The sequence below is a fragment of the Zeus faber genome, assembly GCF_960531495.2.
Source record: "Zeus faber genome assembly, chromosome: 17".
Classification (NCBI taxonomy): Eukaryota; Metazoa; Chordata; class Actinopteri; order Zeiformes; family Zeidae; genus Zeus; species Zeus faber.
Genome location: NC_137204.1, coordinates 25,904,258 through 25,919,257, shown reverse-complemented (window position 1 = coordinate 25,919,257; position 15,000 = coordinate 25,904,258). Strand labels below are relative to the sequence as shown.

General features: G+C 43.8%; 1 protein-coding gene across 1 annotated transcript; it reads left to right on the top strand.

The window, feature by feature from the left end:
- Positions 1-1,871: 1,871 nt before the first annotated feature.
- Positions 1,872-7,648, top strand: barhl1b (BarH-like homeobox 1b; the record flags this gene model as incomplete). Its single annotated transcript, XM_080018026.1, has 3 exons — positions 1,872-2,364; positions 5,902-6,124; positions 7,357-7,648. The coding sequence occupies 3 exons, from the start codon at positions 1,872-1,874 to the stop codon at positions 7,646-7,648; spliced, it is 1,008 nt and encodes a 335-aa protein (XP_079874152.1).
- Positions 7,649-15,000: the final 7,352 nt, after the last annotated feature.

Here is a 15,000-nt window from a genome sequence, read left to right as displayed (position 1 = left end):
CACAAAAATAATATCGATAATATCTATTTATCAATGTATATCTAAGTCATTTACACAGAAACTCCGAAGTAAAAAATAAAATAAAATAAAAACAACACGGGTTTTAAACAAAACAAATGTGAATAGAATGACATATACTGTACATGTCTGGAATTGGCAAAAATGAAATTATTAATATCTTAAAAATAGATAGATGTATTTTTAATCGGGTAAAATCATAACAAAAGACAAAGAGAGAGGGAGAGAGAGAGAGAGAGAGAGAGAGAGAGAGGGAGAGAAATAAAGTGCTTGTGGAAAATCTCGATAGCGCAAAAAGGAGAGAAAGAAAGAAAGAAAGAAAGAAAGAAAGAAAGAAAGAAAGAAAGAAAGAAAGAAAGAATGGAATGGAATGGAATGGAACCCAGTCAAGTTTTGAGCGAACACGCGCGGCGTGGATCCGCACGCGCCCCACATAATAACCCCATTATGAGCCTCATCAATGATGTAATGAAAGCAAACAGTGTGAAAATTGCCAGTAAACAGTGTGACGTGAGTCTGCTGATCAATCCACTGTCTCTTTATCAAGGGGGGGGGGGGGGGGGCGTGCGGGGAGGTCCACTTTCCTCTCCGCGAGCCAGTCAACACCCACGAGCTCCCTCAGCCAATGACGGGGCCTGTCACGGGGAGTGGGGGGGGGGCTCACGTGGACGTGGGGGTGGGGGTGGGGGGGAGTGGGGTGGGGTGGGGGGGGGCGCTTAAAAACCTATAGCTTCATGAGTTTTTCCTCAAGTTCAACATTTTATTTTTGGCGTGTATTTTTTTTTTCCCTTCCGCGCGCGCCCGCGCATGCGTGTGTGTGTGTGTGTGTGTGTGTGTGTGGTGGGTGCGTGTCTATGCGTGATGTGCGTGGGGTGGTGGTGGTGCTGGTGGTGGTGGGCTGGGTGAGGGGGGAGTATTTTCCCATCGCCTCCCTGTTCTTTAAGTCGCCAGTTGTGACTATTTAACCCACTTTACCTGCAGCTCCTCGCGCCGAGCAGCACCCACTCTCTCGCCGCCGGTGTTTTCCACGCGCTCCACTCCTCTTTTTTTTTTTTACCCCTTTTTTGTCTTTTTCTTTTTCTCACCGCGCCGCTCCCTTCCGTCCTTCCTTCCTCCCTCCCGTCCTCCTTTCCTTCCTCCCTCCCTCCCTCCCTTCCTTCCCTCCCTTACTCCCTTGCCGCCTTTCCCTGCCCCGCGCGTTTCCTTCCCACGTCGCGAGCCACATGGCAGCCGCTCCACGGGCCGTCACCGTCACCCTCGTCACCTGCGCGCGGGCGAGGAGCGATACCTGCGGCGGCGTCGAAGCGCACCTGAACGCGGCGGCACGCGGCCGCACCTGTCCGTGGTGCTGAAACGGCGCTCGCGTGGCCGTGGGTGGCTTTTTTTTTTTTTTTTTTTTTAACCTGCTCACGGGGCGTTGAACTCTGAAACAACAACGAAAAAAAGAAAAGAAGAGAAGAAAAGAAAAGAAAAGAAAAGAAAAGTAAAAATCCCGGTTCGGGTCCGTGCGAGTGCTTGGTCCGACGCCCGCCACGTCCCACCGGGTGAGTTTCCACGGCGCCCGAGGAGGAGGCCAACGCACCGAGCGCCGCCGAGACGTCGGACGCGCGGAAGATTGTTGTAAAATAACTTGAGCTGGAAGTATTTAAAAAAAAAAAAAAAAGCTTCTCATAGCGGAGGATTATTACACCGTATAAGCAGAGCCCCGTAACGAAAACACGCGTGGTTCCTTTCCGCGCCTGGATAAAGCGGGGACGAGCGACTCCCCTGAACTTGTCCCGAATTAACCCAGATGGTCGTGTGAGGCCGGGGAGGACAGAGCTCCGCAGCGCCGATCGACGAGTCCGTCCGTGATGGAGCCGTCCGCCAACGGATCCAGCTTTGGCATCGAGTCGCTGCTCTCCCACCGGCCCGGGAGTCCGGTGTCCAAGGGGGACGGCCTGGCGGCGGCGGCGGCGGGGATCGAGTGCCGCTCGCCGCTGGACTTCAGCCCCAGGTCGGACGTGGAGAGCGGCTGCTCGTCGCCGCCGTCGCCGCGCCGCGAGTGCGTGGCCGCGGCGGAGGCGGCGGCGTCGCCGCGCGACAGAGCGCCGGGCCTGCTGCACGGCGTCGGGCTCCCGCAGCACCTGCAACACGCGCAGATCTCCGCCGGCTCGCAGCAGCGGACGGTCACCTCGTCCTTCCTGATCCGGGACATCCTCGCGGACTGTAAGCCCCTGGCCGCCTGCGCGCCCTACTCCAGCAACGGGCAGCCCACGCAGGAGACGGGGCGACTGGCGTCCAAGCTGGCGGACGACTTCATGGAGAAGATCCACAGCAACTCCTCGTCGGACAGTGAATATAAAGGTGAGGGGTGCGCTGCGCTGGCGTTGAGGGTATAGATTTTGGGATGAACGCGATTTTGTTAAAAGATATATACATTTTTTGCAGAGTCACACGCGTGCGTGGGGGAAAAGTCGCAAAACTCTCACTCAAACATTCAACAGTAAAATTCTATTTGAGGGGATTCAAATATAATAACAAAGATAATAATATAGCAGGGTCTGCATGTATTGATCTTTAACTTCGGGGGAAAAAAGCAGCGTGTTTGCATACATTATACATCGAAAAACATTGAAATGATCGAAATGCATTTTTACTCTAAATTGTGGAAAAATATAATAATTTTAAAAACAAATCACAGTGGATCATCTTGCCAATAACCCGGCATCATTCAGTAGCTACTGGTTGGCCTTTGAAGTACCCAGTAGAGGAAAGCAAAACACAGATAAAAACAAAGATAATAATAATAATCACAACTATAATAAAATAAATATAATTGTGCCGTGCACATATGATGAGAGGTGCCCCCCCCCCTCTCTCTCTCTTCAAATTTGACTGAAGTGCGTTTGTTTAAATGATCAGGTGTCTTGAAAGCAATCTGTTGATGTCAGTAAGGCAAAGGAGGGAAGATGACAGGGTCGCCTCCAGATAAATGCCATCAAGGGCCTCTCTGTTTCCAATCATGTCAGCCATAACACACATGTCACCTCCATTGACAGTTTAATGAAGCAGCGCCTGGAAGGCAGTCAACTGCTGTGGGCACCTTTAAAAGAAACAAACCCATTCTTAATAAGTGAGAGAAAAATAAGAGCATCTGATGACAGGATACATATATAATAATAATAATAATAATAATAATAATAATAATAATAATAATGTTACTATTATTATTATTATTATTATTATTATTATTAATAATAATAATAATAGTAATAATAATAATAATAATTATTATTATTATTATTATTTATAATTATTATTATTTTATTATTATTTTTTATTATTATTATCATTATTATTATCATCATCATCATCATCATCATCATTATTATTATTATTATTATCATTATTATAGTGATGAAGATTATTATCATTGTTATTATTATTATTATTATTATTATTATTATAAATGTTGTTGTTATTATTATTATTATTAATAATAATAATATTTTTTTTTGTATCATTATTATTATCATTATTATTATCATCATCATCATCATCATTATAATTATTATCATTATTATAGTGATGAAGATTATTATCATTGTTATTATTATTATTATTATAAATGTTGTTATTGTTGTTATTATTATTGTTATTATTATTATTATTATTATTATTATTATTATTATCAATAACAATAATCATTATTATAATAATCATAATCCTAATAATAAAAGTAGGAGTAGGAGTATTTATATTGTTAATTATTATTTATATTGTTGTGTTGCTGTAACGGTTGAGAGTATTTATTGTATTATTATTATTATGATTATTATGATTATTATTGTTATTATTATTATTATTATTATTATCATCAAAAGATCTTCAACCAACATTCACCATCTAAAATGACCACCGAGGACACTTTTGACCACAATGTCGTTTCCTGCAGCATCAACCGAAAAATAGAAAACAACGCCGTCGCGCTGCACGAGCTCTGCCCGACCGGAGAGGGCCTCGCGCGGTCAATTAGCGCGACTAATTGCGTTTGCGCGCGCGTGAGCACGTGCACGTCCGGGCGCGGGCCCTCGCGCCGACTCGTGGATCCGCGGATACCCCCCCCCCCCCCCCCCCCCCCCCCCGCCGCCCCGCGTCCCCTCCCCGCGCGCTTTGATTCGCACCGATCCTCCTCCTGAAAAATCTCAGGGATTTGATGCAATTTGTCCCGGCGCTAATCAGCCGCCCGGCTCTTTATTTCACTCATTTCCACGGGGCTGTGAAGTTTCTCCGGTCGCGGTTGAAAGGCTCTTCCCTTCCCTCGTGGCTCAATTAGGCGGATTATCGTGCTCCCTGAGACGACTCAACTATTCAACTACCAACATCTCTCGCCTCACGGCCCCCCCCCCCTCCTCCACCCCACCCCCCCCCTCCACTTTTCTTTTTTCTTTTTCTCTTTTTTTTTTTGACTGAGAATTGTATATCAATGCAAGCCCTGACATGACACCACAGGAAAAAAAAAATAAAATAAAAAATAAAAGAATAAAGAACAAATACTCCTGACGGGGAGATGTCAGATTGAAAGTGTGAATATTGCCAGAGCTTTTCAGGACGATTTAGGCCCGAATCGGAATATCATACAGCCCCGTAGGCACGGGCCCACAACACAGGATGGCAAGAGTGAACACGGTTAATATTTGAACACAATGCAATTAATTAAAGTAATGTTTCTAGGCAGATTAAGTTTGAAATCTGTTTTGTTGGCTCATTCTCGTTTTTTTAAAAACTGTTATTTATTGGGGTTTTTTCCCCCTGCTGAGGCCGAGGCTTTATTTCCAGCCATTTATGTTCCCTCTCGCCATGGGTTTAAGCTTAGGACACCGTGTGTTAAGCTCTGTGCCTTTTATTTTATCTGTTTTTTGTAGCTTTGTTTTTATACGTTTTTTGCAACACTGTATTTCTGAAAAGATATAGTGAATCTCAACGGGACTTCGCCGAGTTAAAAAAGAATTTTAAATACATGTGTTATATTATTTTATATGATATGATATTATATTTGATTATATTATAATAATTACTTTCGTATTGTATTAACGATTTTTATTTGTTAATTTTTTTACTTCATAGTGTTTTTTGTTACTGAAAAGAGTCTGACCTGGTTAAATAAAGGTTGATTCCAAAAATATAGAAACAAGTGCTTGTACAAGTGTAGTTTAGTTTAGTATAGTATAGTATAGTATAGTATAGTATAGTATAGTATAGTACAGTATAGTATAGGATAGTACAGTATAGTATGGTATAGTACGGTATTTATAGTATAGTATGGTATAGTATAGTATAGTATAGTATAGTATAGTATAGTATAGTATAGACAATTATAGTATAGTTTAGTATAGTATAGTTTACTGTACTATAGTATATGCAATTATAGTATAGTATAGTATAGTATATACAATTCTAGTATAGTTCAGTATAGTATTGTATTGTATTGTATTGTACAATATAGTACAGTATAGTATAGTTTGGTGCATGCAATTATATAATAGTATAGCATAGTGTGTTTTAGTATAGTATAGTAATTCTTTAAGTATAGTACATTTTGTTTGTATAGTGTTTTGTAGTTTATAGTATTTTTGTGTTACTGAATTCCACTGAGTCTGACCTGATTAAATCACGGTTAAATACAAAAACGTAAAATAATAGTTTGTACACTATAGTACAGTAAAGTATAGCACTGTGTGTTTTTAATGCTTTTATGATTTCTTTGCAACACTGTATTCGTTCTCTGGATACTGAATCCCCGTGGGACTTCACCTGGTTTAAATAAAGGTGAACCGAAAATTAAAAGAAAAATAGGAAATAAAACGACCTAAATCCCCACCCGGTGTGTTTGCCTCGCAGTGAAGGAGGAGGGCGACAGGGAGATCTCCAGCAGCAGGGACAGCCCCCAGGTCCGGCTCAAGAAGCCCCGCAAGGCGCGGACGGCCTTCACGGACCACCAGCTGGCCCAGCTGGAGCGCAGCTTCGAGCGGCAGAAGTACCTGAGCGTGCAGGACCGCATGGAGCTGGCGGCCTCCCTGAACCTCACCGACACCCAGGTGAAAACCTGGTACCAGAACAGAAGGTAAACACACACACACACACACACACCCACACACACACATAGGAAAAACAACAACACACAACACACCACATCACTTTACAGAAGCGTCAACTATACAGGAAACGCAAACATTTTATTTTATTTTATTTTATTTTATTTTATTTTATTTTATTTTATTGTATTTTATTTTATTTTATTTTATTTTATTTTATCTTATTTTATTTTATTTTATTTTATTTTATTTCTAGGGCACCTACGCTGGAAATTATAACCAAACGTAACGTGTGTTTGTCAGACATAGTTTCTGTTATTTTATTTGGATATAAATAAAAAGTTTTCCTCTTGAGACACCAGGACTATGTTTTTTGGTTTATTAGTATTATTTTGGCCACGTTACTCCTCCAGTAGAAAAAAAACCCCGCATTACCTATGTCAATAACAGATTTTTAACTTTACAAATAGGATAAAATAAAATTACAATGCAAAACCCGATTGCCTAGGTTGTCTATACCAAACACATTTTCACTAGAGTTTTTTTTTTAATTTGAGCAATTATTGTTTAATAAGCCCTTATTTCCAACGCCTTGCCTCAGACAGATAAGTGACGTAAATAAATATAAAACACAACACTTTGCAGAATGAATAATACATTGTTGCATGTGTGCATATCAATAATTCAAACAAACCACTATATCTACTCAATTATCTTTTATTATGAATTATTCACCTGCATGGAGCGCATATTGACAATCAAACAGATATCCCTGGGTGTGAATACATGTGGCAGGATGCAGATTTTTGAATCGCTTCCTGCATGAGCTGCTCCCCACTCAGACCCCATTAGGACCCCGCGAATCAATTCAATTAAATGTACATCCGGGCATCCGGGACTCCTACATACATTTGACATTGCCTTTAAAAATATTTTACAGAAAATAGTGCAGTCTTAACTTGTTTTTGTTGTTATATATATATATATATATATATATATATATATATATATATATATATATATATATATATGTGTGTGTGTGTGTGTGTGTGTGTGTGTGTGTGTGTGTGTGTGTGTGTGTGTGTGTATTTGTGGGGACATATATTGTTTTTTTTAGTTTGGATATTTTGTGGGATTTTTTTAATACACTTTTTTTTCCCAATAAAAAAAAAATCAAATCAAATCAAAAACAGTGAAGAGGTTTAAAAATGGTGGACTGAGGTTAATATAATGTCACTATATAATGCATTTTTAATTCTAGGACCAAATGGAAGAGACAGACTGCGGTGGGACTCGAGCTGTTAGCGGAAGCCGGCAACTACTCCGCCCTGCAGAGGATGTTCCCGTCCCCGTACTTCTACCCCCAGAGCCTGGTGTCCAACCTGGACCCCGGGGCGGCTCTCTACCTCTACCGGGGGCCCTCGGCGCCCCCTCCGGCCCTGCAGAGGCCGCTGGTGCCGCGCATCCTCCTCCACGGTCTGCAGGGGGCCGAGCCGCCGCCGCCGCTGCCCCCGCTCTCCGGCGCGCTTCCGCGGCCGTCGCAGCAACGGTGAGCCGGCCTCCGCGGGTCTCCCACGCCGCCCTCCCACCCTCCCTCCCCCCGGCATCCCTGGGACTGTGGCCGCGAGAAAGCGGCGGAAAGAGGGACAGATACTCTCTGTACAGGCCGAAAGACGGAGGAAAGTTGCCTGGCAACGCCACGTGGCGCGGATGCTGTGGCTAAGAACTGGAACTCTGCGTGGACGCTTTTGAACATGAACTTAATTTATACGGTATTTACCCGCCCCCTCCCATGCGTTTGGGTTAAGTTATGTATTTATTTTTGTTTTATTTTTATTTGTATTTTTTATATTCAGTGTTTGCCCACATTAGAGACAGGAGGCATTAGGATCAAAAACGCCGCTGGCACCTCCACCCATCCGGGGAAATAGGGACGGGAACGACACCAGGACTCGGTCTCTGCCGATTCGATCCGATCCGGTTTCGACGCGACTCTCCATCGACTGACGCCTTCCTACGTCACGAGCATTGGTTGCCACCAAACTTTTCCGCGCGCCCTCTGACGTGCGTTGCATTTGCAACGGTGCTTCGCGGAACAAATCCATTGTAGGAATTAAATGAGGTAATTGGAAATTCCCGCAGGATTTCCAAACAGAGTATCCCGATATTGGCATTTACTAAATCGATTAAGAAATTGGAAAGAATTGAATCGCATGTATCGGCGTATTAAGCCCGAATTATTATTATTATTATTATTATTATTATTATTATTATTATTATTATTATTATTATTATTATTATTATTATTATTATTATTATTATTATGTTAAACACCAACCTACATATGATATTAACTGGATTCAAATCGATATTTGTCTGTTGGGTGGCATTTTGGTTCACATTGATTTTTTATTTTCCCTCCTTGAATGGAAAACAGCAAACACATCAACCGTCACAAACATGTAAATAAGAATATTTTGCATTTTATTCGAGAGATGCTGACTTTAAGGAGAGGTGGAGCCTTTGGTTCGATCAGCCACAAGGAGCTATACAGGACGGACTACACCTGGACCCAAGCAGGCCTAGGAAAAAAATATCTATTTAAAGTCTTTTCATGGTCTTAGTTGAAGTTTTAGCTGAGTAAATCGTCAAGTAATTTATAAAAAAATAAAAATAAAAAAATAAAAAAACAGCAACAACAACAACAACAACAAAAAAAACCCCAATTTATCATGACAGATGGGAAGACAAACTATTGGACCGGGGTGTCTGTCCAGCTGGTTTACTAGATGTATCTGAACAGACATTGTGCATAACTTATGTTATTTCATATGAAACATGTGATAGGCTTCCCTTGTTACTCTCTTTTGGTGAAAATGTATATTGCAGATATCAACTTGTGGAGTGGTTCTCGTATTTCTGGATCGTTTTTCGTTCCTCTACCCCGCCCCCCCCCCCTCTCCCCATAATAAAGGGACATTTCGTGGAGGTCACTCTTGGAGAAAAAAAAAACGGGGGATTTGATGTAAAAGAGAATTACTTTTATAAATGTGGAAATAAAGGTCTTTCATTTAATCATGTGACTGGCTGGCGTGTATTAGAAAAGGCATATGTTGTACCAGCACCACCAGCACCACCACCACCTGTCTGGGCCACCGTCAACATAATAATCATCGTTTAAATGGGGATAAAGGAAAGTTCATGTCGTGTCTAAGCACATATCAATGTGTAGCATACTGGTTTAAAAATGTAATATTGATGAGGATAATAATAATAATAATAATAATAATAATAATAATAATAATAATAATAAGGAAAATACTTTTTTTTTTACCTTTATTTAATTAAAATAATGTCAAAAAATATATATAGTTTGGTATAGGATAAATTATTATGAATTATGAAATAATATATCCATATTTCAAGCTTTTTGAAGCGCATTTTTGTGGGCAGTCTAGTGTAATGGTTGTTTAGAGACCAGTTTGTTATTCAAAGTTATGGGCTGTTTGACGATGAAAGTTTCTTGTTTACTTATGGCTCAACAACAAAAAAATGTAATAAAATGAAAGAGCGTTATGAGTCGACGGCGGTTGTTAAATGTCTGATCAGTACACATAATCTGGAGATATTTGGTGAAAAGCAGATGGCCATGTGTGGATTTGAGTGAGCAAAGGTTAAGATGGGAGATGCGGGCCAGCTAATGAAAGAACAGCCTTCCTGGAAGCAGCTCAGAGACGAATAAAAAATTGTGCTTGGGAAATTGAATTAGAAGAAATATGTTTGAATAATTTTGAACATGTCTGTCAAACGCTTCCCCACAAGCAGCTCTGTATTTGGATAGCATCGTGGATTTAATTTGTCAATGGTAAAAAAAAAAAAAAGTTAATAAGAATGTCACTGTTGGAGAAAAGTGCCTTAACCTTTTAAAAGACACCGTGTGCTCCCCCAAAAGATTTAGGGTTCAATTTGATTTTTTTTTTTTTAATACTCCTTTCTGCAATATAACTTGGTGCAGAGTTGCACCCTATATCTTAAAAATAAAAATGGGACGTGGAGCTTCCTGGTGCAGCCTGCGATGCGTAAAAACGAGGGTGTAAGTGGATATGCAAGCGCACACTGTGCAATAAAGGCGCAAACGAGTCCTCAACCCAACGGCGCAGAAGGGGAACCGGGTCAGCGCGGAGCCATTGGCCGAAGCCATCCCCTAAATGGCAGGAAAAAAAAACCCCAAAACAATCCGCGGTGCAAAGGCCCCCGTTCGTTTCCATAAACAAGGCTGGGAAATGAAATATTTATACCGCGCGCGCAATTGTTTAAGTGCTCTAAATGATCCCATTTGGAAATTGATTGTTTCCATCCCTCTTCCTCCTTGAGGGTGTTGGATGTGCGCTCCGTGCCAAACGGCACCAACAGCTGGTGACCGGGCAGAGCCGACTGCGGGCCGGGATCAGCGCGGGGACAGCTGGTCAGCGGCTCCACCGCCCCCCGCCCCCCGCCCCCCCGCCCGCACCCCCACCCTCCCCTCCCCTCCCACTTACTCACCCCCACCACGGCCCTCACCCGCATCCCAGCCCCAGACCCCAGCCCCCTGCCCCCTGTAGCCTCACCCGGCCGTGGACCTCCGAGTACCGGGCCGTGACGCGCGGGGGTTAAGGGGTTCAGTCTGGACGGACACGACTTGGCGTGGAGGATGTTAGACAAAAGACTTTAATGGATTTTAATTGAAAGTCGATAATGGGTTTGATAGCCAACCCCCACCCACCCCCGCTGCGGTCCACGCATGGCACCTGTTATGCTTATGCCCCCCCCACCTCAACCCCACCCGCCCGCCCTCCCTCCCTTCCCCACTGACCGCGCCGTGACGCATCGGACTGACGGCCCCGACCGGCGCGCGTTTATGGTGCGTAAAAATTGCATGAAATATACAGGAGCTGATCCTCCGCCGTGATCACTGGATCCTGATTGGAAATAAAGAGGAATAAGAAGGGAGGGAGGGGAGGGAGGGAGGGGGGGGGGGCAGGGTGGTACCTAACTTGCCAAAAGATCATTAAAATCCCATCATAAGGATCCGTGACTGATTCAAATAACGACGGCCCCTTTCACCGCGTGTGAAAAGGTTGGACAGCTGATTAGAAGGAAAAGCCCCCGCGCGTCGTGTTGGATCATGACGCGCGCGTTCTCTCTCTCCCCCTCCCTCCCTCCCTCCCTCCCTCCCTCTCTCTCTCTTTTCTTTTTTGTGTGTGTGTGTGTGTGTGTGTGTTTTTTTTTGCATGTGAAAGGCTGCTGGTAAATCCCTCGGCTCTTACCACGGATTGTCCCCGGCTCAGGGTTAATGAAGTGCGGATGGAGACTCGTTCAGCTCCCGACAGACAAAACACAACACTGGGAGGAGGGAGGGCGGGGTGGTGAGGGGTTGGGGGGGCTTAGACCCGCAGGATCAGTGACTCTGATTAGGCCCACATTGACTGAAAATAAAAAAAAAAGGCGAACACACACAAACACACGCACGCACGCACGCACGCACGCACACAAAACAACCTTCTGATGAAATTAGGATCCAATCAAAGCGTCGCTCGCGTTGTCGCGCACGCGGCCGCGGGGGTTGAGCGTTTGATTTTTGAAAATTCGATCTTTATTTTTATTTATCCCTTTCCATTCTCTCCGGCGTGCGTGGACCGGGGGAAGCCTCCGGATAGCACGTCTCCCGCTCCTGCCAACGTTTTGTTTCCCCAATCCACGGGGAAAGATAAAAAATAGATCAATTAAAACGCTGAAGAAACGCATGGCCTATTTTGCCTTTTTTTTTTTTTTTTTCACCAATAGATATCAACTAAAAGAAATAATTTTGCAGTTTTGTGCTCATAAGTGATTTTGCGCCTTTATATAATATATGAGCTCGGTAAAAGAGGAAATTGTAATTTGTTCCCATATGTTTTATAGCCTACCCTACATAATATGTAGGGCGTTTTTAATAACCTTTGAAGAAATAATAGCCGGATGTAAACACACTGGGGCTTTTTTTTTTTTCCTCCCAAAATAAAGCAAAAGCCCCACTCCGTTGGGCCTCGAGAACACCACCACCACCACCACCACCACCACCACAATGCGATTAATGGTGTTTCTATCCTCATAAAGAGAAAGTTAAAGTATTTTTTAAGGGTTGGACTGATGATTAAAACCAAAAAAAGGCCTTTTGCTTCAAGGAAGGTTGGCCAAGTCAAACCAACATCATTTTGGGAAATAAGCAAATCTATTTTCCTTCAAGGCCTTTTGTGTTGTTTCTTCAGATATAACGATTATATTTCGACAACAACGTAAACAACGACACGCACCGCATTCTCACCCCGCTGCGTCTTATATAGGTCACAGCGGCAGCTTCACTGGCAGCGCAGCAGTGTCCGCTGGAGTTTCCTGGTGTTTACAGCCCAAATAACATGAGATGAGGTGACAAAACGTGCAATGAGGGATGATCAGAAGATAATATGAGAGAACACACAATGAGATAAGAAGATAACATGAGATATGACAACACTTTGGCTGAAATTCTGGAAAGAGAAAAGTTACTGGTTGATGGGTTTTGTGTGTTTGTGTGTATGTGTGTGTGTGTCTGCCCGTGAATGTGTGTGTGTGTGTGTGTGTGTGTGTGTGTGTGTGTGTGTATGTCGGTGCGTGTCTGCACGTGCATATGTGTACGTGTGTGTTGTGTGTGTGTGTGTGTGTGTGTGTGTGTCTGCACGTGCATGTGTGTCTGCACGTGCATATGCGTATGTATGGGTTGTGTGTGTGTGTGTGTGTGTGTCTGCACGTGCATATGTGTGTGTGTGTGTGGGTGTGTGCGTGCGTGCGTGCGTGCGTCCTGCGCATGGTTATGCATGTGTTGGCTCGCCCGCGCGGCGGCCGGGGATCTCTCCTTTCAATTCAGCATGCAGCAAAATCAAACCCCGGCACTCACCTGACACCGCCGATCAAATGCTTATTTAGGCCCGGAGACCTGCAATGAGGGAGGGAGAGACGAGAGGAGAGGGGGTGAGGCGGGGGGGTAGATCTTACTCCGAGAAATTTAGAGAGAGAGGCAGATTGGGCGGGTGGAGTACGAGTAGCCGAGCGGGCCGTGAAGGGGGAACGGGGAGGAGACGCCGGAGCCCAAGTTGCCCCCTTTTCCTTTTCCCTCTCTCTCTCTCTCTCTCTCTCTCTCTCCCACGGCAACATCCCGGTTAGGAAAGCCGTGCCTTGCCTGGAGGTATACGAGAGAGGCCGAGCGGCGGAATGGAAGCCGCGCGGAAGTGGCGGGGAGATAACCCCGCTAATCATTTCCCCAATACCGCGGCGGGGGGACTACAAACCCGGGTCAGGGGCGCGGGGATTGACATCCCAATCTCAGCAAATAATGAAAGCTTTCCGCTCAGATCAGGAGGAGCGTTGGGGGAGGCAGACGGGGGAGAGGGGAGGGGGGGAGGGGAGGGCGGATAGGCGGAATGGATGCGGGCAGAACACACAAGGAGGTTCGGGGCTGGCTGGGTGGGGGCCTGGCGATGGAGGCTGCGCAGGCCCTCCTCCACCCCGCTACACCTGCACGCACACCCGCCGACACATCAAAACGCACCCAGCAGATACACACCCTTTCACAATTCCATCCTATAATTGCATTGCGGCTTATTAATCCTGTTGTTTTGATTTGTTCGGTTGGGTTTTTGTTTTGTTGTTCTAGCTCCGCAAGGCACCGCCCGCCCCCCCCCCCCCCCCCCACCCTTAAAAATCAAACGTCTCAAGCCCCTCAAAATGTGTTAAAAAATGAATGTCAGGATGTTTTGCATACACATATATTAGGGATTTGTTCTGGTGAGGTTTGATGCGTTTCACTACAAACCTTCAGCATAAAAAAACGCGTTGAATATAATAATAAAATAAAATAGAATAAAAAATGAAATACAAATGTAACAAAATATTGAAATATATACACGTAGCCCCAAAAAAAACCCACAAAACAGAAATAGACAGATATTTCAAATATACAGAATATACAAAATGCCATAATATGCACAGGATCAATTATTGTTATGGGAATATAGGGTATAAATCATAAATATGAATTATTCCTATCTTTTAACTTTTTGTACGTATATTAGTGCACAAGTTGTGTGAATGTGAGTGATGGAGGTGGCGGTGCTTGTTTCGACTTACCCGATCGAGGGGGCTAATGGCTAATAGTGATGTAGCTCCCAGCAGGGTGGGTGGGCTTGGTAGGAGTGGGTGGGTGTGTAAACCATATCGCTGTCAGATGACACAGAGATTATTTAATCAATAATCTGCGGCGTTACACAGCTTTTTTTTTTCCTGCAAACTCCCCGGCCGACCATGAGGATACATCAGAAACCAAGCCCCGGTCCTGACCCCCCATGGCAATCGACCCTGGAAGAGCCTCCGGAGACCATACACCCTTAAGCAATAAGTAAATGTGACACACACACACACACACACACACACACACACACACACACACACACACACACACACACACACACACACACACACACACACACACACACACTCATGGCTGCCACACAGAGATGAAGGACACAGGGAGCAGGGATTTCAACCGGTGGCCTCTGCCGCCAACACTGCCCTTCTCAATGTGTTTGGGGCAGAAAAAACCCCTTACATTTATTGTAAATATATCTTAAATGTATTTTAAGTGTACCTTAAATGTATTGTAAATGTTCCTTAAATGTATTGTAGATATACCTTAAATGTATTGTAAATATACCTTAAATGTATTGTTAATGTACCTTAAATGCATTGTAAATATACCTTAAATGCATTGTAAATATATATAAATGTATCGTAAATGTACCTCAAATGTATTGTAAATGCACCTTAAATGTATTGTAAATGTATTATAAATATA